General features: G+C 41.4%; 1 protein-coding gene across 6 annotated transcripts in view; it reads right to left on the bottom strand.

Annotated features, from left to right (window-relative positions):
* The window catches only part of PHACTR4 (phosphatase and actin regulator 4), a 100497-nt gene that overhangs the window by 56487 nt on the left and 19593 nt on the right, over positions 1-24417 (bottom strand). For 3 of the 6 annotated variants that reach the window (XM_038377772.2, XM_038377775.2, XM_043506127.1), the window contains one exon: positions 2751-2797. In XM_038377772.2, the coding sequence (XP_038233700.1) occupies positions 2751-2766 (16 nt within the window). In that variant the 5' untranslated portion in view covers positions 2767-2797. Of the gene's footprint in view, positions 1-2750; positions 2798-4597; positions 4688-5013; positions 5088-24417 lie in introns of those variants that run through there. The other 3 variants (XM_043506126.1, XM_038377773.2, XM_043506125.1) reach the window with 2 other exon arrangements.

Genomic DNA, 24417 nt, shown 5'->3' with positions numbered 1-24417 from the left:
GGAAAATGAATGCATGTATGTGCCCTAACTAGGATTTAACACCACACTAGTCACCTTGGTGCCTCAGCACCTACCCAAAACCATGTTATTTCCATCCCTGCAGATTTTTCTTCCTCTTTGGTGGTTTCATTCACATCATCAATTAATAAGAATACCAGGAGGCCTGTATATTTCTTTCCCTCTAGACCTCAGTGGAAGAGCTGAGCTCAATACTATACTAAACCTCCACTATAATTGTCTACAGGGGATGCTCAGGGTAGCCTTCACTGATGATCATGAATTAAAATCTGAAGGCAACAGCAAATCTGTCATTTTTGATTAACCAAGGCAGCCAGCCAAAAGGAGTTTCCATCCCTACCCACGCACAGGTAGTGAAGCCGGGTGACTGAAAGGAATTATGATTAATTGTACAGTCCCAGTGGCCACTTGGGTGCATTGCAGTACTATTCAGAGCACACTCTGAACATGTGCCAACACAGTCAAAACCAAAGCCAGCCATGCAGTATTGTGAAGGCGGTTAATAAACAACTGGTTAAGGACAGGAATCTATCAAGTCACCAGGCTTTGAAAAAACAAAGGGAGCCAGCCTCAGCTCAGCTAGTCACACAGCACCTTCAGTTAAAAGCTCAGCCTTACCTCATCTCCAGTCAGTGCCAGGAATAGAACCCAGGAATCCTGAATTTAGTAGCACTTGGAGAATGAACCTCCTTAAAAGCAAAGTAATTTAAAAAAACAATAATAAAAGACCCATCTGTTTATTCTATCTTTTATTGTTTCCAGCAATGTTAACTATATAAACCAGTAGGTTTATAGAGTCACAACAGGCTGAAACAAAATATAGCCGCTGACCTTTTGAGTAGAAGTGCAAAATATGAACATTCTCGCACTTGTAATGCTGAGTGTTCAAATGGGGGGAGGTGGATGATTCTACATGGCTCAGGAAAATGGTAATGAGATTGAGAGCTTTCTACCTCCCGGTCACTAGGGCAGTCAAGGTCAAGAGTGAGCTAGATTTGTTGTAATCTGATGGCTGCTTGCTGGCCTCTGTAAAATGAGTTTGAAGGCAAAGTCCAGTTGCCAATGGACAGATGATGGCTTTTGTGACATGGACACAAACTGGTTCCTTGTAGTCTCAGCAGAGAGGCTCAGGATTAACTAAACAACACAATCTACATTGCAGCCACCCCCAGAAGAGTCCCTTCAGTGCCAGCTGAGGCATACTGGAGTGGTGACAGAAACTTGCACTGCTGCGGTCTGTGCTGTGGATAAATGGAAAGATTCCATCCCCATGAACATCCCTCCAGCATCTATTACCAGCACTGAAGTAATTTACTTTAAAAGTTGTCAGTTGCAAGTTAGTTTAACATGGCCCAAAGCAACTTTTTTGGAGGAAAAGGGGAACAGCATGAAAAAAGCATTCACGTTACAGGCTATCACAGTGCACAGCAGTAACTTGTTACTAGGAATTTTACCACACAGTTTCTATGCATATTCACTTTGGCACAGAAAAAAGGCTGTAACTGCTCCAGCTGAGCCATTCAGGTCCAGCAGATCAGTTTTCCACAAAGTCCTAACTTGGCCTTCACATGAAGGGCTGCTGCCATTGTTGCACTAAGACAATGCCACTGTTGAACACCACTCAATTCCCTAGATAAGGGTGATATAATTTGTCTCTGTGAGGATGGCCCACAGGCAAGATTTGTGGTCACGCAACTTTATTACTTCGCTCATGTCACAGCTCAATACAAACCACCAATCTAATAAATCTAATAAATGGCTGGCATTTAAATGTAATTTAATTAGAGAGACTTTTTAAAAAGGGGCCATTGTATATCCAGTGCCAAGCAGAGGATAATCTTTGCTATGACTTCATCTTCAGTGGTTCCTCATTTAAGATGTTAGCTGGCAGCCACAGAATGAAGTAACACCATACTTCAGTGGGATATAAGGTGAAATGTACACAAATTTGTATTTGAGGGTGGGTGAGAGAGATTGACTCCTTCTGATGAAGGGAAGATGAAATGTTTGCCAAAAAAAAAAAATAAGTAGTTTCTAGCCAGGTGGCTGCCTTTTTCTATTGCCTATTGACAATATTTTTAGCCATTCAGAAAAAGGCCATTAAAGCCCTTATTCTATGAAGGTCTCTACCACTTGAACTGAGGCTAAATCCAGTTTGCATCACAGATTAGGTTTAACTAACGTGTTGATCAGTTTGCCTCAGGGCAAGTCATGCAGTGCCTAAGGCAATTACTCTAAAATCAGCTTTTTTAAATTAAATTAAAGAACCCTACATCTTTCACATGGCAGCACAGTCTAGGGGAATAAATATGGAACTAGGAGCTACTGTATTCTAAGCCTTGTCTTTCCACAGAACTGCCGTGTGGCTTTGGACAAGCTTCAGTTTCACCATTTGTAAAACAGTAATGGCTACTTGCCTGTAAAGTGCTTTGAGGATTGCAGAATCAATTCTGATCCCTTTCACCTGTGAGATCCAGACTCTCTCTGATAAAGTTAGTCCAGATTTATAACATTTTAACTGATCAGAATCTGGTCTTTGAAGTGCTGCAAAGGTGCTAAACAGCGTTAGTTCTTATCTTTCTGGTTGTCTTTTATTCTACCATTTGGACATTTATGGTTCAAGACCCAGAAATTAAGGAAGTACCATTTTGTTATGAAAATGTAAGAGAACCAAGGCTGAAAGGAAAAAAAGACCAACAAACTGCAGTATGGGAACTCAGGAGAGTACTTACCAGCGTTTTCTTCCATTCCTGTGGTACGCTAGTTTTCTGAAAAATTCCTGCAGAGAGAAAAAACAAAATGTAAGTGCAAGTTGACAGCAGAAAAATCCTGAGTTTTACCACAGCCTTAGTCTACTTTAGCTTCCCTATAAATAGTGGCTAATCAAGTCTTTAACCAACAGGCAGGTAACTGAGCCCCAGGTTAGGGAACCTTATCTGGCAATTTTGGAACAAGACAGAAAGACACTGACATCCACCCTGTTAGCGCAAAAGTGTGACAAGTCCCACCATGGTGAACTAATTCCAGGGAGCTTAGGATTTCAGAATGCTTTGCGTTTGAACAGTTCTCTTTTGTCGCTGTTCCATTCAAACAGGCCCCACAGGCACAGCACAGAATGCACATGCATCATCTCGGCTATCCACCTCAAACATTGCAAGTCAAAAGAGGAGACAGCAGTACTAGCAGGTTCTAAATCTGCCCCAGGAGAGCGCAAGTCTGGGAAACCTCCCCCTTTCAGCACTAATGCCGGAGCATTAGCCATCCCATATACAAGAATATATTTGCAAGATAAAAATGAAAGTTATTAACACCACTTTAACCTCCAAGTGCCATGCATACGGTATGTGTTCTGCATATGGAGACTACTATGCCATGGACAAGTTAAAATATAAAACTACAACTTTATTAACAAATAAAGCGTCAAACACTTCTTCCCATGGATAAATTGTGGTTGTATCCCCAGGGCAGTATACCTTAGCCTATAAACAGGATGGATAAAAACAGATTATGTAAAACATTAAACTTGGATCTATTTAAACTGCCTTTTTAAACAAATCTATAAAACTAAATGTGAAATTGACCATTTATGTTAAGGCCTAAAATTATAGTCTATTAAAATAATTTAAATTAAATACAAAAAAATATTAAGCAGTATGTGTTTGCTGCCAAGTTTTGAAGGAAGTCAACCACTGAACTGGTGGAAGCCACTGGCTAAGTTGGAGTGCTAGACCGGATTTTGACAGAAGTAGCCTCTTCTGCAGGGGGAGAGAGAATATTTTCTTCATTTCAGTTTATTCAACTAGTTCAGTTCAATGACTAGTTCATCCAAAGTTAAGGAAGAAATACGGAATTAAAAAAGCAGGAAAGCTTGTTTTCCTCTTCCAATCAAGGAATAAAAAACTAAGTGTGAGACTATGAGATCGACAAGTTCTAAAACCTTGAACGATATGGTGACCAGAAACAATCACTTCAATTCATGACCTACAGAGAATACTTCCTTCAATAAATCAGTCAATTTCGAATGCAAAACAAGGGATTATCTTTGTTAATTTTTTCTTATGTATCCAGCACAATTAAGGGAGTTGTATTTAAATTTGAAAAAGAACCCTATTTTTCTGCATTTTTAATTATATTTGAATTTCCACCCAAATTGTGCTGGACACAAATTACAAGTAAGAAGTTAATCTAGTAAAGAAGAAAAAGGCATCATTTACCATCTTCTAACATAATAAAAATGGAAAAATTAAGAATCTAAATAAATGTAAATTAAGCTATATAATTGTTTAAATGACTGTGTAAAGATACAGTGTGTCCTCCTGGTTATCAGAAAGAAGCACCACATTTAGTGTAAGGGCAATTTTTAGTTGCAAATCAACATATTTTAATAGTTACTAACCAATCAGAATCAACCTTTCTTTAGGAAAAGAACTAAAAAGAACAAGTGCAAAATGCAATTAAAACTGATTTAAATCTAGATTTTCTGCTTGCTTATTTAAGTCATGATTAAAATTAACAATTTAAACCACTGATTTAAATCAATCCACCCTTCCTATAAAAATGAGAACATTTCAATGCTTACCTAGAGAGAATTAGAAAAGGTCATGTTCATAGGAAACTTTTAGAAACCATATGATGGTATATTTAGCTGTGACATTCTGAGTATGTTTCCTAGACCTGAAGAGGAGCTCTGTGTAAGCTCAAAAGTTTTTTTTGTCTCTCACCAAGAGAAGTTGGTCCAATAAAAGATATTACCTCATCTACCTTGTCCCTCAAGTCTGAATTTATGGTAAAATGGCTTAAAAAGAAATAGTGCACTACACTGGAAAACAGCTTTCTTACAGAGATTCTCCAAGTTCTGAACTGAGCTGCAGAGGAACTAAACAGTGCACCTTCACTGAAGTATACTTATTAATACGGAATCATAAATGTGCTTGGTGCTTTAATGCAGTTTTGTTGAAGCCATGTTGGTACAATACAAAATATTACCTCACCCACCTTGTGTCTCGGTGTTTTCAAACAATGCTGAGTTCCCGTGGAGAAGAGCTTGCAGTTGCCAACCACAACAGAAGCTGATGAAAACAGGGAGGGGTTGAGGAAGGATGCTTAGTGATATATGCCTTAAGGGTTACTTGGTGAGTTCAAGGTCTCCACTTACACAAGTGACTTCCTAAAGGGAGAGCTTTTTAACCTTGCAAGCTGCATCATCACTTCACACACTCACTTCATCAATTCAATCTATGCCTTAGCACCAAGCAACCCGAAACAGCTCTTTCAGCTCACCTTTGTCTCTGTCTTTGTTGCATCTGAAGAAGTGGTTTTTTTACCCACAAAAGCTTATGCTCTAATAAATCTGTTAGTCTTTAAGGTGCCACCGAACTCCCCCTTGTTTTTGTGGATACAGACTAACACAGCTACCCCTCCGATACTTGGTACCTTTGTCTCTGGCAGCCAGAAAGTGCTAATAGAATGTTGGCCAGGCCAGGAATTGACAAATTCCTCAATTTTAGAATATGTATTCAGTTTGTGCTACTATCCCAAGGTAGGGGAGACTAGAATCTTACCCACACCAGAGTTGGAACTGTGTTTGAACAAGCAATTGCTAGCAGAGCTTTAAACATGGTGGCCCTGAACTATATAGACAGGTTTCTTTTCTTTATATAGACAGGGTTCAGAGTAGCAGCCGTGCTAGTCTGTATCCGTAAAAAGAAAAGGAGGACTTGTGGCACCTTAGAGACTAACAAATTTATTTGAGCATAAGCTGTCGTGAGCTACAGCTCACTTCATCGGATGCATGTTATTCATGTTAGTCTCTAAGGTGCCACAAGTCCTCCTTTTCTTTTTTATATAGATAGAAACTCCTTTTGGTCAGAGAATCATGCCCTAGGCTACCAATACTTAAAGCATTCCATTCCAACACTGTTTAGACAGGGGGAGAAATTGTCCACAATGACCAGGGAAACCATGCCAGAACTTTGTTTGCACAACCATGTTTAAACTGTTCTCACCATAGTGTGGGTAGTGTCTGTTCCAAGCCCACCAGTCAGCACGCACAGAACTGGGTGCAGCAGGCCATATTAAACTTCTTGTTTAAAACCTCTTGGCACTTCCAGCCAATGGAGTCCATTAGCATTAAAATTTATAACAAACTCCTAGCTCCATGTCATATGGCTGTCCTGGAACTTCTGAAGACAGCTTCACAATAATACCATCCACATGGACTAGAATGAATGCCACACACTTCTACCTATCAGAGGTAATTTTAGCTGCTTTACAAACTCCTTAAACAAAAAAAAAAAAAAACAGATCCAGCACTTTCATCTCAAAGTGCAAATCTTCAGTTAGCAAGGGCTGGACGGTGGAGGGCATTTGTAGGTCAAGTCACCATACCTGCTGTCTCAGTAAGCCTTATAGAAAAGGGAAGGCAGGAGAGGAATGGTAACAGACACTTCAGTGCTACTTTCACCACAGCACAGTCAGATTATAGCAACCCTCCAACCACCCAGGGATTTCAATTTCATTTCCTTTTCAAGGATGTTCGCCACAGGCTGCGCTCACTGAGCTTTGCTTACTTCAAGGTGCATATTTGTGCTTGGAATATTAATCCTTTCAGTCCCCTGCTCCCGCTGGATGCAGCAAGAACATCTGTCTCAAAGCCGGAGAGCACTGGGCACTAGGATTCTCCCTAGTGTAGCTCTAAAGCCAAATTCTTCTAGTTATTACAGAACAGATACAATAAAACCAGTCATATTAGGAAAGTGAAATGTGATCTAATAGAGCAAGCAGCAGTGGAGTCAGGATTCCTAGATTCTACTGGCACTGTCACTCAACTGCATGAGCTGGAAGAGGTCACTTAACATCTATGCTTCCATTTAGGAACACAAATTGCCACAAAGGATCAGAACAGTGGTCCAGCTAGTTCCGTGTCCTGTTTCCAACAGTGGCCAAAACTAGCTACTTCAGACAAAACTTCTGCAGTAAGCAAACACAGGATAATCTGCCTCTCGTGAAAGTTTCCTCCTACCCCCAATAGTTAAAGGTTGGCTTATGAGCTGATGCCACAGGATTTGTAGCCCTCAGAAAACTCTGTTTTTATAAGAATACGTACTATAAAGGACTCTGGATATTCTTGTTATCCAGAAAAACGTTAAATTCCTTTTTAGAATCCTGTTTTGGGCCTCAATGATATTATATGGCAATGGATTGCACAAGGTGAATTGTGTTTAACGAGTTTCCTTTTTATCAGTTCTGAATACACCATCTTCCAATTTTATTGGAAGTCCCTTGTTGTGTTATAAGACAGGGAAACAGACGTGGTGTCTTCCTTATCTATATCATTCATTGTTTTGTATACTTCTAGCAAGGAGTATGGGGAATAAAAAGGAAGAATTGAAAGTATTAGTACACAAGCTAAATAATTATTTAACTGGCGTCACAGACACTTTGAGAGATAAGTCTCATGACTGGAATATTGGTATAGAGAGGTATAGCTTGAAAGACCAATATAATATATGTTACACTACATGTTAAGCCACTAATTTCCATACAGATTTAACATTCTGATAATTGGCTCCCCAAGCAAATGGTATAATAAACATCACTTTACACCACCAGCATAGCTACTGTGGGTGTGGCGTGGAAGAGTAAAGTAATGAAGACAGATTATAAAGTGGAAGGGGTTTACCATCTAAATTGTTGCTACGGTTTGGATTTTATTAGCCTTAGTCTATGTCTACGCTATGTACCTTTTAGCGACACAGCTGTGCCATTACAGCCGTGCTGCTAAAAGGTGTGCAGTGTAGCCGCTCTTTGTCAGCAGGAGAGAGCTCTCCCACCAACAAAAAAAATCCACCCCCAACAAGAGGCGGTAGCTTTGTTGGAGGGAGAGCTCTCCTGCCGACAAAGCGTGGTTTACTCCGGTAATTTTTGTCAGTAAAACTCTTGTCGTTCTGGGATGAGGTGGTTCACACCCCTGAATCACAAAAGTGAGGTGTAGACAACGCCTTATTTTCACTATACAGCCAAGACAGGCCTTAGAGAAACTAGGGGCTTGTCTACACTACTGCAAAGGGTCGATCCAGATACGCAACTTCAGCTGTGAATAGTGTAGCTGAAGTCAAAGTACTTAGACCTACTTGGCAAGGTGTCTTTACTGTGGTAAGTCGACAGCTGACTCTCTCCCGTCAACTCCACTTGCGCTTCTCATTCTGGTGGCGTACCAGAGTCGACGGGAGAGCACTCAGCGGTCAAATCGTCGCATCTATACTAGATGCGATAAATCGACCCCCGCTGGATTGATTGCTGACAGCCGATCCAGCAGGTAGTGTAGACAACCCCTATTTAAGAGCCTTTCACTAGAAGATAAGTTGTGCAGGACTGTTTCTCAACATACCGTAGCTCAGCAGTGTTGAATGGTATATTAACTGAATAAGCCGCAGCATGCACATTCTTACATACAATTCCATTTGAAACAAAATCAGATTCCTCTCCTTCCTGCCAAAAATATGACCTTTTGGATTTGTGTGTGGTGTTTTTTTGTAAGAAACATTTGCAGTATGCAGTAGTTTGTAAGTCCAGGTGTTTCAGTCTACTGAACAAGCTATATTTACAAAGCCTCAACATAAAAAGCAGTCAACAGAGTCAAAAGGAAAGTATGGCACAGAATTAAACCTTAAGCTTCTCATCACCAAACTAAGTAATCTTAACTCTAGACTATTTTATTCAGCTCTCAGTGTTGCAGGATTTATGGGCAGTTTTGTATCTCTGAGCTAGTTTTGCTGTTGGAGTTTTTGTTTGTTAGTTTTTAAGTACTTTTTGAAGTGTGTTTAAGAATTTGGTGCTGTGAACTGTGACAGACTAACCACCCTGGAAGTGGAAGTCCTGCATTTACCCACAAAACAGATGCAGCATCAACAATAGTGCAAGTTTCCCCACACACTGCAATTTAAATCTCTTCTAGGAGTGATCATCTCCAAGAGCAAGAGGTACTTTAGTCTCCAAACTCATTTAACCCTTTGTCTCTCTGCTTATAAGTCTCCAATTGCTGTGGTAATTGTACAATGCAGACCCCTGCACAAGAGAAATGACCTGATACCCCACTTCATGTCTCAGAGACTTCTAAAGAGCTGCCAGTGGCAAGTGATCCATTTGGACAGCATCACAGATCTCCATATATAGTTTTGAAAGCTAGACATCAACCTGGATTGCATTTGAACTAGTGATGTAGACATGAAAGGCTTTTATAAATCCTTGACAATCCAGAACCAACAAATCCTTTCCAACCAATATGTTTGAAACTGTTTTTTAACCCGCAGTATAAGGACCATTTAAGTCCACTGACAAAAGTGATTTCTGGTGTCCTTCTCCTCCGATAGTCTACAAGAAACTTCAAGACAACCACACAAACAAATTTTCAAGTCACCTGAACGGCTACTGCTTTCCCTAAAAGACTGCTGCAGAAGTACCTGCAGTTAGCAGGTTATTACATGTCCAAGAATAAAGATGGCATTAAGACCACATTCTCAAAGTTCTTCTTTAAGTGGTGGTAAGAAACTGTCCGTAAGCAAAAAGAAAAGGAGTACTTGTGGCACCTTAGAGACTAAAATTTATTAGAGCATAAGCTTTCGTGAGCTACAGCTCACTTCATCGGATGCATCCGATGAAGTGAGCTGTAGCTCACGAAAGCTTATGCTCTAATAAATTTGTTAGTCTCTAAGGTGCCACAAGTACTCCTTTTCTTTTTGCGAATACAGACTAACACGGCTGCTACTCTGAAACCTGTCAGTAAGCAGAAATTTTTAGGAAGAAAAAATATTTCACAGGAGACTAGACACAGCAGAGAGGTCAAAACCATATGAACAATGAAAACACATAAGCCACAATACTCAAACAAAACCCCTTACACCACAAAATTATGTTTTGCAAAATGATAATTCTATAAATTAGAGGAACATAAGACAACTGGAATGAACAAATTGGTAGCCCGACAGCAAGGATCAGCGAACAGAACACAAACTGGGCCACAGCCTCAAGTAGAAGAAAACCTGGTTAATTAATATATTAAGGTTTATTTAAGATGTAGTCTACTATTTGATGAGTTCTGTCTGTAACCATAATACTGCTACACAATAAACTAATCTGTTAGGCCTTGTAGAACATAACTACTACCCCAATATATTGTGACATTTCTAGTATTCTGAAGCAAGGTATTTCATTAGTTTCATTTACATCCTGAAAGCTTATGGCATGCCAAAAGAAAGGGAAAGAGAAAGAAGCTGTATAGTTTTTACATAATGATTCCATGCAGAAGCCCAGTTATCCTACTGTCATCCTCTCTGTTCTGTGCTGAGGCAGGTAGTGAAATGAACCAGTGACTGCCTGGCTGTACTCTAATATCAGGAAAAAAAATATTTCAGGGAAGCTTATTTTCCTGAAATCTAAGTTGTGCCTTCCATGCCACCCCTCTTCCAAAGAGCACGAATTCACACAGCCATCTCAAGAGGTCAAGGGAGTCTGAAATCGGAAATTACATCATTGTTGCTTAGGAGATGCCTCTGGGAAACGGAGTGTTAAGTTGGCAAGTCTCAGGAGTGCAGTTATGAACAGATATTTTTCTTAACATGGGCTCCACCTCTGAAAGGCAAGAACCCAGCTCTGCCCCAGACAATGGTTTGTATATATTAATGCAGGAATAGTAAGCATGAAGGAGCATTGCATACTAGCAGTAAATACCTAGAACTCAATTCACGTTCATAAATTGGTAGAAGGGAAAAGTTACTAACTGTACCCATTGTTCTGTTCTATGAAAATTCAAACCACCAAGAAGTGTCTGGAAAGTTGTTGTTTGTGGGTTTTTAAAGAAAATTTTCAAAGGTGAGCCACAACATGAAGATAACATCTCAGATTCAAACCTGAACATAACTATCCAGCCAGCTATCATACTGTTTTTTGTATGTCATTTTCCATTAATAATAATAATTATAATATTCCAACTTTCATGCACAAACAATGCAGATTTCAGTCAAACAGCACAACAAGATTTGTAAGAATTTTCTTGGAAGTTAAAATTCCGTATTTTAAATATTCAATTGCATATATAATGACTTGTCTTTATGCCACACCTTTTGGAGAATTTTAAAGTGGTTTACAAACCCATCACACCATAATCTGCTGCTATCTCTAAGGCGAGTGGAATAAATAAATAAATAAAAGCATAAAACAGCACAACAGGTAGTGAACAGGAAATGCCATCTCTAGTTCAGACTTCAGGGGGATTTTAAGTAAGCAAAATTTAGTCAGGATACTGGATCTTCAGCGACAAGTGGTCAGGCCTTTGATTTTGTATCTCCTCTGAAAGATAGCAACTACAGCTGCACAGTCCCAGAGCATCACTGGTGCACCAATTCAAAAGGAAGACCACCACCTAGTAAGATACATATTACTTCCTGTAGCACCCATCTGTTTCTGTTAGATCTCCCACCAAAACACTGACCTAGCCTGACCCTGGTTAGTGTATAGTTTGGCCTAATCATATCACAGCACCAAGTACCATGGGTGCATTTTATATACAATACATATACCAAGACCAATTTCAGAACATGGGTTGATGTGTAATTCATGGGTGTGACATCACATTTGCGAGTTTGAGACTGAAATAGACAATGCTGCCAAAGACTTTTTCTAGGCCTTGTCTACACTGGCAAGTTGTTCAGGAGTAAGGTGGGGTGTGAATTTAAAGTGCTAGAGCTATTGCAGAACAGGAGTATCCACACACCGAGTGCTATTCCAGAATAGCTATGCTGGTAAATTTCCCCTTGTAGACAAGCCCCTAGATTGGGAGTTAAAGATGAGATATTAGATCATGTTTGCTAGCTTGTTCTAATTAAAACCTTCCAAAATGCTAGTCAAGCCAAGGCAAGCTGTACTTCAGTGTGCGCTAAACTGGTCAAGTTAAAGCCTACAGGGGCCAAGGCTTTAACTTGACCAGTTTAGCACACACTAACGTACAATCTGCCTTCACTCGACTAGCATTTTTGAATATGTTAGATGGAGCTACCTAACACAAACAATACAACTTTAAATCCTTGTTCAGAGAAAGCCAAAGTTACCAAGACCAACTGAAGGAGGAAACATTGAACAGGCAGCATGACAGACCTCAGCACATCTGCCCAATTACACACACTTTTTTCTACAAAAGCCATGAGGTAATTGTAACACTGCACCCCATATTCTTCTGATATGGTTATAACATAATGATGCATTTTATGTAAGCCGGGTCACGTGAGGGGCCACTGGAAATGTTATGATTTGCTGAATATAATTTGTATGCATGTATCATTTTTGTACCTGAAGTTATGAATATTTGCTATGTATTTGTACTTCAAATACCCACTAGACAAGATGCTTTCAGCCTAGATAGTGGCTGGGAAAGGGCCTATTCAGGGCAATGGGCCATTAGGAAAAACAATAGGCCTTAGGAGAAGCTTATCCCCAACTTGGTGAGCCTTCCTGAGAACACTACAGACAGCCTGTAAGTAATGGCTCTTATGACTCTACAGTGCCATGTGACCAGACCACATGTCTCTGGACTCCATCTTGCGATGTCAGTATTCTTCCACAAACTGGTCAGGGAACCAAGCTTGGAAACAAAGGGATCCCACATTATGCTAAAGCTATATAATGCAGGAAGTGACCTCATCTGGGGTTCTTCACTCCTCACACAAGACGACTCCTGTAAACACCTGAGGAAAAAAGATTGAACTGGGGGAAGTGCTGGACCCGGCTAAAGGGATTTCTAGCCTGTGTATGAAACATCTGGGGATTCCAAGCTGCAAAGCAAGTGTAGCTTGCGCTTTAAGAATCTACAGGTCTGCCTGTCTCATCAGTTAGGATGAGAATCTGCTATTATCATCCAGTCTATAACTAACTGTATTATTTTGTTTTCAGCCATACTAAGTGAAACAGAGAGGGGCTGTCAGAGAATCAACCTTTTCATTAGCTTTCATTTACTTTTGAATATAGCACTAGGCCCATGGCAAGCTTTACTAGTCCAGAGGAGCTTTTAGCCTTTGAAACAGCAAAGGCCACTTTCACAACTCCCCAGGAGACCAAAGGCTGCATCTCATTAGCAAAATATCAGTTTTTAATGGACACACTTTTGAAATGGTAGAAGCAGCCACAATATTGACTTACCCCTGTATCTGCCTTGGTATATGAGAAGAGATAGCTTGTTTGGATTCACCAGAAAGGAAAACCTCTAGCTTATCACTGAACTCAGCCTTCAATTACATGGGGAGCAGCCACAGGAAGCATTTTTGATTGAGAGTTGCATGTATCCTTTGGCCTATGTAAAGTTCACTCGTGCACTAGAACATTCACTCAAAGTATACACAATAATAGGGCTGCAGATTTACTAACCACTCTAGCCTCAGTTCTGTGGTTTCCATTTTTGTCAAACTCTCAGTGAAAACAGAGGGGTTAAATGTATGTTCTAGTGCTGTGGTAGTGCCGCTATAGTTATGACTGGAAAGGAAATTTCATTTGAAACCACTGTTTCCAAACTGAAACTGTTCCATTCTTATTTTAAAACAAAGTGACGGTGGATTGTTTTGCCTTTTTGTTTTTTTTAAATGTGTTCAGCCATTTGAGTCACCAGAGCATTAAGAGTAAGTTGTCTCTCTCCTGCACCCGCTCAGTGCATCTCAGATCATGCAAAACGGAAAGCCTGCAGATCTGGTAAGGAGAGCAGAGAAGCATGCTGCTCCTTTAAGACCCTAGCCGTGCTATTGATTTTTGTTGAGCATTAACATAGTTGACTCCATGGAGTTCATGTCCAGATACACTATGGATAATAAATGAGTGGTACTGCACCGAAGAATATCTGGACGTGTACTGCACCATGTGAAATGAACCCACAATTCTCTGCCTCTGGCACCAGCAGCTCAGGCAAAATGGGATGCTACCAAGCTAGCCATAGCTGTACAGCATAAGAAGCCAGCATGGCCATGCCAAGAAAAGAGCTACTGTGTGGAAAAACTGAGCCCCATGTAACCACATCAGAGAAGCACAGAAGACCCTGGTTACACTTAACAGGGTTCTATTCCTAGTGTATTCCTGTCAGTCTTGGCTACCTCTCTTCTTGAGCGACAAAGTATTGAGACCAGAAGAGAATCCAGAGATGGCTGCCATGCTGAGGAGAACACCAGGCTCATGGGAAAGCTTGCACCATATCAAATCTGTCACTCACCTGAACCCCAAGGCACTCCAGAAGAGTTAAGAGCTCCTTAAATTGGTGGCTGGACCAGTTACTGTTAGGTGTGCACTTGAAACTGAACCTGCAAGTCAGCCACTTGTGCTTTATCTGGAGTATTAAGAGGCTTACCCATTCATTCCATTATTGTGTGCATGACTTCACTCTGGGATGTATAAATCCCAATCTGATACATACATTGTCTGGGACAATCTGATAAGACCCCATGATCTAATGGCTACCTAGTCAAGTACGTACAATGGCACCTTTAACTGAATTTCATGTTGAAAACAACAAAGTGCCCTCATTTTCTGAAGAGATTTCAAACACAAAAAAATTGATCAATGCAGTTACAGTTGTGAATTTGAAATGTACAAAGTCAAAATTCAACAAGTGAGCTCAGCTATTCCACATAAATCCATGCCTTAGCAGTAGCCACCCAGGAACCAACTATCGGGGCCGTGGAAACATTGATTTTTAATAATTAACTTTGGTGCTTGGAAATTGCCAATAGTTTTGTCACATTAACATAGAATCCGAGACAAAAACAAACCCTGGGTGCAAGCCAGAGCATGTTAGGCAGGGCCGTCCCTAGACATTTTGGTGCCCTACGCAGCCCCCACCCCACAGGGGGAGGGAGAGGCTGGCCCCAGGCCTCCGCAGGGGGCCAGGAAGGAAACCGCCCCCCAGCACGACCAGTGGAGCAGGTTGGGGCCGGGTGGCTCCACTTCCTGCCGCCCAGTGATTGCAGGGCAGGCCCGACCCTGCACTCATGAGGCAGCAGGAAGTGGAGCCACCTGGCCCCATCCCGCTCCGTTCTGCTCCCCTGACTCCCAGCCTTGGGGGGCAGGGAGGAACTGCCCCCCAGCACCCACTGGTGGCACAGCTGGGAGCCAGCAGAGTGGGCTGGGGCCGGGTCGCTCCACTGCCCACCACCCCGTGGGTGCAGGGCACGCTCAACCCCTTCTGCAGTCCCCCAGGATGTCGCCCAGGGGAAGGTGGAGTTGGGGCATGGCTGGGGCGGAGCAGGAGTGCGGGGGGGCAGAGCAGGGATGGGAGCTTTGGGGAAGAGGTGGAGCAGGGGCAGCTTTCCTGGCCCCATGGGATTGGGCTGGCCACTGGAGCAGCATGCAGCTGCGTAGGGCACCAGAAAATTTGGGGCAATTTGGTGCCGCAAATTTCCTGGTGCCCTATGCAGCTGCATAGTTTGTGTATGGGTAAGGATGGCCCTGATGTTAGGGTTTAAACCTCACTAGAAAAGCAGAGCTCCAGAACTAAGCTTGGTCAGTCAGTTGCAGTTCTAGCATTCTCCTCGCATTATATCACAATAACTTACAGACAAGAGTGATTAGAGTCAAGTGCTTTAACAATGTCAAAATAGTGCCACACACACTCAGGACTTGTCCACACTTGAAACACTACAGTGGCACAGCTGCTGCACTGATGGGAGAACACCTCCCGTTGGCGTAGGTAATCCACCTCCGCAAAGACAGTAGCTAGGTCAATGGAACAATTCTTCCATCGATAGCACTGTCTACACAGGGACTTAGGTCAGCTTAACTACCTCACTCATTGGTGTGAAAAATCTACACCCCTGAGTGACGTAGCTGGGTAGAACTAATTTTCTAGTGTAGACCATCCCTCAGTTGTACTTGTGTGCTGCAACTCTTGTTTTAAATAGTATCATCTATGTAAAGTGGGATGAGTAGAGAAAGAGTATGGATGGAGATCAACACCCTCAGGGTTTAACAGATTTCAGGTCTGACTACACTCCATTCTAGGGGTTTGACTGCTGCACCAGCAGACACATCCAAGCCAGCTTTTATCTAACTAGATTAAAGTGAGCTCAAGTAACAACAGCAGTGAAGTCACGGCAGCATGGACATCAGCCCAGCTCAGTGCTCCAGAACACACCCAGGGTCCTGGGTGGACTTGTACAGCCTATGTTGTAGTCTGTGCTGCTATGGCTTCATTACTACTGTTCCTCAAGCTAGTTTTGCTCTAGCTAGTTCAAGTATATCTACATGTGCTGCAGTTCGGACGTACTCTTAGTGAACAAGATTGCTACCAAAATCCACACAGTGCAGCCAATGGAATGTGCAATAGTGAAAATAAACCCATAGAAGTAACATTTCCTCTTATGAGAGTATATTTGTGGTTATCAGTTCTGTGGCCTAAATACCAGTTGAAGCAGTAAGACTTTAAATGCCAGAGTTTAGTCATTCAACCTGAAGTCTGACACCCCTTAAACCTGTTCTGATCTTATGCAGATGATGAGTCTTTCAGACTGCACTGCTGAGCAGTTAGTTTTAGGAAACCACCCAAATCCCCTGCTATTCAGAACTGATGAAAAACAGTTCTGTTCTCGCATCCCCTCTACAAGCTTTGCAGAAGCCATTGATATGCTTCCACAGCTACTTGGGCACAAATGATATTGATGGACAAAAAAAGAGCTATGATTATTTGAAGTGCCACTAGAAACAATGTTTATTACATCTTATTACACCTTCATTCTTTCATGTGGCCAGTCATTATCACACTGGAATGCCCCACAATTTAAAAGTGAGAATACAAATTACAAAATTTGCTTATATGACTAGCTCAATAAGCCATGACTGCCCCTTTTCTGCTACACAAAGGGTCATCCACCTTAGTGATTAGTCAAATGTCTGATTGGACAAGCAAGCGTTACATCATTACCCTTTAGGCAGGTAAACTGGTATGGACCAAGTGAGCAGGTTCAACATGGAAGGGCTGATCTATCGAGAATGCCTTGCCACCAGACCTGCAAAGTGAAACCTCAGAAACCACTTTCAAAAGTGCCCAGCAAACTAACCACTGAGATGGGATATGGGGGAAAGAGTCACTCTCTGCAACAGATTTTTATTTCCAAGGTCCCAGTTACATTAGTAGGCTGTGTCCCAAGCCCAAATTAAAACGTGGTTCAGCATGACCTGTTCAAACAAGATCAAATCAAGTTTTGAAAATGCAACAGGGTTGTGTTACAGCCATATGAAGTCCAAAAGATTTAGTATCACAAACAGGCAAGACCCATATTGAGGAACTACTAGGTTCTAAATGGATCAGGGAAAATTTCTAATAATGTAAACATTCAGATTTCCCATCTGTAAAATGGGGATAATGATACTGACCTCCTTTGTAAAGAGCTTTGAGATCTACAGATGAGAAGCACTAGAGAAGAGTTAAGTAGAGTGCAAGCTCTTTGGGGCAGGTGTAGAACTGATCAATGAAATTGTTTTTAATTGTTCACTTTATTAATATAACTTCATAAGCAAAGTTTTATGAATGAAACAACATTCATTCATAAAACCAGGTACTCCAATAAGGGGCTAACTGAGTTTCACTTTCAATCCAATTGCTGCTTAAATTGCTGAAACTTACACGGTTTCAACATTGTAACCTCTGCTCACTGTTTGTCATTCCTTACGCTTGTCCATATTGTAACTCAAACTCCATTTTAACTTGTCCCAAACTCCATTTTAAAATGCTCACTTCATTTTTGCAAAACCCTGCTGTAATCTTATTAGTTTAGATGTGTGAATGAGGTATGTATGGATGATGGAATCAATCTTCAGCCCCAGACTGTCCTGATGAAATAAAGCGTAAACACCAATGTCTGAAGATGCAGACAACAGCCCTGACAAAGCAAGAAGAATCCACCCTAAAAAGAAAAGAACAAAAGTACAACTGAAGAAACATCAAAGCCAGGTCCTAGGCTGAAAGTCATGTCTACAATTGAAGGGTGATCAATCACACCGAACCCAGAGGCAGCTTGACACAGCAAGACCTATAGACTCTGGATTCAAACTAAAGCCTACAAAAAGGATGGGTGAGATGGAAGACTTTGGAGGGTAACATTCTGCTGCCAACATGGAAGGGCATCGGTGCATGCCTAACAGAGACCCAGCCCTTCCTTGTACCCGGCTTTCCTGGCCAATTAGCCGCCACAAGATATGAACCCAAGCCACAAACTCAAGCTACATTCAGGACTGGTAACTATATAGCAGCTGCAGAACATTTTCGGGGGGGGGAGGGGGAGAAGAAGAGCGTGTACATAGGTATTAGGTATTAGTTATTGGTCTTAAATCAAATTGTGTTATAATAAACATGACATCTTGTCTTGTCCCCAAAACGATCGTGTGCAGTTTTGTCTGTATAACACAAGGACCATCTTTTTGTTATGTCTGTACAGCGCCTAGCACAATGGGGCCCTGGTCCATGACTGGGTCCTAGGTGCTACAGTAAAACAAATAAAATATTTATATACAATTAACAGTGTCCTTAAGGGATACAGTATTGACATTCTGCTGCATGAGACTGGAAGTCAGGACTTCTGAGCTCTATCCCCAGATCTTCCCCTGCGTGACCTTGGATGAAGTCACTTTATTTATCTGAGAATATGATTCCCATTTTACTTAACCTCCTCATAAGGCAACTGTAGAGTGAGCTATATAGTGCTTAGAGATCCTGAGGAGTAATTAATTCAAACCCAAATATGGCAAAGTAATCTTAAAGAAGTGAGTGGACTAAAACAATAGCTACGCTTTTCAACTTGCTGTCTATCCTCCTATACAGGATTCATCAATAGGCCTTTTATTCTCCTTGAATACCGTGTCCTTGGACATAAAACCAACACCAGCTTCATAATAATAAAAAAAGAGCTCAGCTGACCCATACAAGTTCTCTGTAGCAAACTTATCAACAAGGCTGAAATCTGCCCAGCAAACAAGATCATTTTATATATGCCAGGGATGGAGAGCAGTTAAATATACCCATTGCTCACAAAATAATTTTAAAACCAGAAAGCTCAAGCTACCATTAAGATCTTAAGTAGGGATTTGAACCACATCAATAAAACTTTAATACTTTAAAATGCATGAGCTATTGAGTAAAAATGATAGTTTTCCTCTCAGATTAAATATTCAAGATTTGTTTTTGGACATAAACACACATTAGGAAAAACTTAGTTTAATCTCAGTGCATATACCCATATTTAGGCACCTAAATAAGTGGCCTGATTTTCTGAGTTTCCAAGCCCCCAAAACATTAAGGAGAGCTGCAAGTGACTATGGAAATTAAGTCACTTATTTAGCTGTCTAAATATTGAAATATACCTTACTTCAGAAAACCAAATCCGAAAATTCTGATCAGTGTGTGGGCCCATAAGAGGAAAGCTGAAGTCATACTATGATGCACAGTTATCTAACTGTTGGGTAAGTAAATTCATTTTGAATAAGTAAAAGCAGGTAGCAGTCCTTCAGAAATTCAGCCCTGTTTTTCCACCACCTCCTTGTTTACTTTTTAGAAGAGGAGGCAACAGATGGTAAAAGAGGGTTCAATTTAAGAAAGAGCGAATATTCCCTGGAGTGCCGCATGAGTCAGTTTTTAAAGAGAGATTTATTGTTTGCTGCAGTGACACATTTTATATGACTCATACTCACTTTCTATTTTGGTGCTCTACATTATTAGATGCTTTAGTGATGTCCACAAAAAGCTACACAATTGACTCTGGGTGACACTTCTAGACACTCCATCCCCCATGCCCTGAACATTATGTTCTACAAGGGGACAAGCTGTGACTACCTGATTTTGATGGCAGGCACAACTGGTACTACTTGCAGTGTGACTTGACAACAAGCCGACAAGGGCTCAGACTCTCCAAGCAATTTGAATAAACTCTGCTAGTCAAGCAGACAGCTAATCTGTCATCTCCATCTCATTTGCTCCCACAACATTTAGACACCAAGTGCACTGCAATTTCTCACTCCCACACACCAACTCAGATTCCCTCCCCCAAAGAGAACAGATGTCAGGATAAAATGTCCGGACTTTTACAGCACACGAGCCCCTGATGGCTTTTTATGGAGAACTCAGAGCATGGATTAGCACACAATATTTAGATGTAAAAAGAAAAGGAGTACTTGTGGCACCTTAGAGACTAACGAATTTATTTGAGCATAAGCTTTCGTGAGCTACAGCTCATTTCATCGGATGCAGATGTATCTCTTATAACGAGGGATGGAAGCTGAAACGAGTCTGGGCCTTGGAGTTATTTTCTTCATGGAATCCCCTGCACAAATTCTCTAATCTCATAGCAACCTTTTAAATTAGGTATTTATTTCCCCATTTTACAAATGATGAAATTGAGGTAAAACAGATCTTAAGTAACTTGCTCAAGGTCATTGGAGTCCAATGACAGACAGCATTAGGGTTTGTCTACACATAGAACTATTCCCAAATACCTTTGTATGTGAACGCTCTTATTCTGGCATAAGCATGCCTGTTTCTTGTTTAGTTTAACCCACCGAGGCAACTGGCCTCAACACTATACCCCACACATGTGGTTGAGCTCTCCTATCTACAGTAAAAACTACAGTGTCTATGTCCATGAGTAATTTACATTCAGTTAGCTAACACACATTCACTGTTGATGTAAAAACACACTTTAGCCCCAGTCTGTGCTAGTCTTAAAAAAAAAACAAAAAAAAACCACTCACACACAAAACCACGCTATAAACATAAATTAACATGCCCTCCAACAAGAGATAGTTTTGCCTCATAGCAAACATCCAGTTTGCCTGTTCCATGCCAGCATCACAGATATTCCTTCAGCATAAAACCAACTGTGAACAAGTTTACTACTTAAAACAAAACTGAGGGAAGGGACTGGAGGACAGAACCAAAAGACAAAAGTGGCCTGGAGGAATTATAGCAGCAGGAAGTAGGTTCAGTGCCAATAGACAGATGAGGGCAAGCCAGATAAGTACAGACCAGGGAAGCCCTACTTCATTTATTGGGTAAATGCATTCAAAATGTCATTTAAAACAGAGAAGTAACTTACATTTCATTGAGGATGATTTACCTCTAGTTGTCCCAGAGAAGGTATGGGCTTGGTGTGGAGATGGGTGCCCAGGTGAGGATTTCTATCTTAAAGGGGCACCCTATGAAAAACTGTAAACACCCATGAAAGCTTATGCTCCAATACGTCTGCTAGTCCATAAGGTGCCACAGGACTCTCTGCCACTGTAAACACCACAGATATTAATCCCATATCAGCAGATCCTGCCAGCTTCCTCATTCACTCCTTTCTTGTAGCCAGCAAATTCAATAGTTCATTGTAATGCCATGTTTTTTAGATCCTCTTTGTCTTACAATGAGGCAGTTTTGATCCAGTGGATAAGGCACCAGAATAAGAGTCAGGATCAGGACTCTGGTAAAATGGAGACAGTGCTTACTCACCTTTGTAAGGAGTTTTGAGATCTTTAAATGGAAAGTGCAATAAAAGTACTGTTAAATATATGCGAGAACGCAAATACTTGAAAGTAAAACTGGAAGAAACACTTTCTAAGGACTTGTCTGCAATTACAGCAGTGCAGCTCACCACTGTAGCACTTAGTGAAGGCGCTAACTACAGTGACTGGAGTGCTTCTCCCATCGACGAAGCACTGTCTACAACAGGGGTTAGGTCGGCATAACTATATTGCTCAGGGGTGTGGATTTTCCATTCATGCCAACATAAATTGGTAGTCTAAACCAAGCCTCAGAAATTCCTACCACACTCTAGTTTTTTAATTTCTTCCTGATAGGATCTGGTGATTCCTCTGGGTGCCTCAAGGCCTAATGAGAGAGAGGAATTCTAATTCCACCAGTCCTACCATCTCCCGTGATTCATTCCAATTTGATGAGATTGCCAGTGTCAAGAATACATCTATGACCTGGACTGAACTAATTAAGCACAATATACTGAAATATGTGCAATGAAAAGCCACTGAAGTGAACAGCTAAGCTTAATTAGACAGCATCTCCAAATCCCAGTTCTACAGCCAAAGCTGACAGGTGGACGAGATGGACGCCCACTGCACAGAAACCCTGTTTCACTTCCAGCAAAGCATTTCTACATCAGGGCATGGAGATAGAAAGCATACGTGCCAGATCCTGTCTACACTAGCAAAACTGCTTTGTTAAGGAATCATTTTAGAACACAGTAATTCTCGAACCATAACACCATATCTTACACTTGCATGTAGGCAGATGAAACAATATTATACTTTTACTAATCATCCAATCTTTATCATGGTTATAATGCAGCCCTGAACGGTAACTTGGGCCCATGTACTCTGCCAAGACCGTACTGTTATAACTAGACTGAGAGGAACGTGGTGCTATAATATGATCCAAACCCCCATCACTGCACAGCAATTCTTACTCAGGCAATGGCTATATTACATTGGTGCAATGTAGTGTACAATGACTATAGTGCATTGGTGCTGCTGCGCCACTAGCACTGCTAGTGCAGACACTCTAAGCCGATGGGAGCAAGCTCTCCCGTCGATTTAATTATTCCAGCCCCTGAGAGCAACGTTAGCTATGTCAGCAGGAGAAGCTCTCCCTCCGACAGTGCAGCATTTAGGTCAGCGTAATTCATGTCACTCGGGGGTGGCTTATTCACACCCCTGAGAGAGATAACTTATACCAACATAAGCTGCAGTGTGTACATAGCCTCAGCAACCATCCATGAATATGCAGCAGGCTACTCACCTACAGCAGTTCTCCTACAATACTGCCTGTGCTTAAATAGCACTTTTTGTTAGATGTTCTAAAGAATCATTCTGCTTCAGTTTCCCCATTTGTAAAATAGGGATAGATAGTTTAATTGACTTGCTACGGTCAGAGAACAGGGGTAGTCAATAGGCTGACCACGAGCCATAACCAGACCACCAGATGCTTTAGAATGGACCCCCAAATCTTTATTTACTTATTATTGTTATTTTTTATTGTTTTCTCTGGGGTCTGGACTTTGCCTATACTTTGACCAAGAAATTTGGACCTTGACAAAAATAATTGACTACCCCAGTCAAAGACCAAGTTAACAGCAGAACTAGGAACAGAATCCAAGACTCCTATCTCTATTAATATGCCCTATCTGAAAGGCCAATCTGCCTCCTACAGAACTTGACTATATCTACTGCAGAGAACAATTCTGCATGGGAAGAGAAAGGATTACAACTTGATTTCCCCCCCCCCCCCCGCCCATCTGATTCTAGGAAAAGACAACTTTTCCCCCTTGTATATGTGGTCCTCCTCTAACCTGCCATAGTCTCAGCATCCCCTCAGTGAATAGTGGTCAACATTAGTGATACACGAGCACGGGGCAGCTGATCACAAAATTATTCCCCCACCCAAAGGGCTATTTATTTTATTCTGGGTGGTCAACTGGATTCCAGTAGGAAGACTTAAGTCTTCCTATAAACATGAGGCTTTTGGCTGCCTGCTTGGAAATCACTGACAATTTTCAGTTAAACAGCCTATAATGTTTGACACTTAAAAAAAAAAAAAGGCTTTTTATTCTGTAGTTGCAATGCTGGGAACATTTCTCTACAGCTCACTGTTTTACATCTTCTCCATGGCAGCTCTAAAGTGAAGCACGTGTATTAGTTTAGGAGTGACTGCTGGATTTCAGTACTTCTCCTTAGTATGCTGACAGAAACTGGGGTGTTTTACATTCTCCCACCATTGCACTACCACCAGTGGTAGCACTAGTGTAGACCAGCTTGAGAGCATTTATACATCAGCTCCCCCTTGACTTGCTCTGAGCAAGATTAGATGGTGGGAAGGCATTTAAGATCTGCCTACACTAGCAATACACCAGGCCAACACAAGTGGTAGCTGGATAACGGTAGAACTTAAAAAGGCTAACCCTGGGGAAAATCCTGGACAGTTATCTCCCAAGGGAACTACACGGTATAAGTCACTTTCATGCTCCTCTTCTCTTCCCCATCAGCAGTTACCCCAGAGCATCCTCCTCCTCAGTGGAGGGCATCAGATCTGCAATACTTCTTCTCCAGATGCAAGGTATAAAACATTCCCAAAAGCTAAGGTGGATGAGGCAATATCTTTTATTGGACCAACTTCTGTTGGTGAGAGAGACAAGCTGGAATAATCTTTAATCTTGTGCCCTAACTTGGAGACTATTTTCCTCCTAGAGTCTCCTTCTGCAGCATAATCCTAAAGGAAGTAGTGTAGGTCCAGATACTGTATAGCAGAAGGCTGCAAGATTTGAACGAACAAAGGAAACACTTAGCCACCAGATGCATTTTTGATTATTCAAACTGATAAACTTGCTGCTGTGTTTG

Source organism: Dermochelys coriacea, chromosome 19 (assembly GCF_009764565.3).
Source record: "Dermochelys coriacea isolate rDerCor1 chromosome 19, rDerCor1.pri.v4, whole genome shotgun sequence".
In the NCBI taxonomy this organism is placed as follows: domain Eukaryota; kingdom Metazoa; phylum Chordata; order Testudines; family Dermochelyidae; genus Dermochelys; species Dermochelys coriacea.
This window is presented reverse-complemented; position numbering and strand designations above follow the sequence as displayed.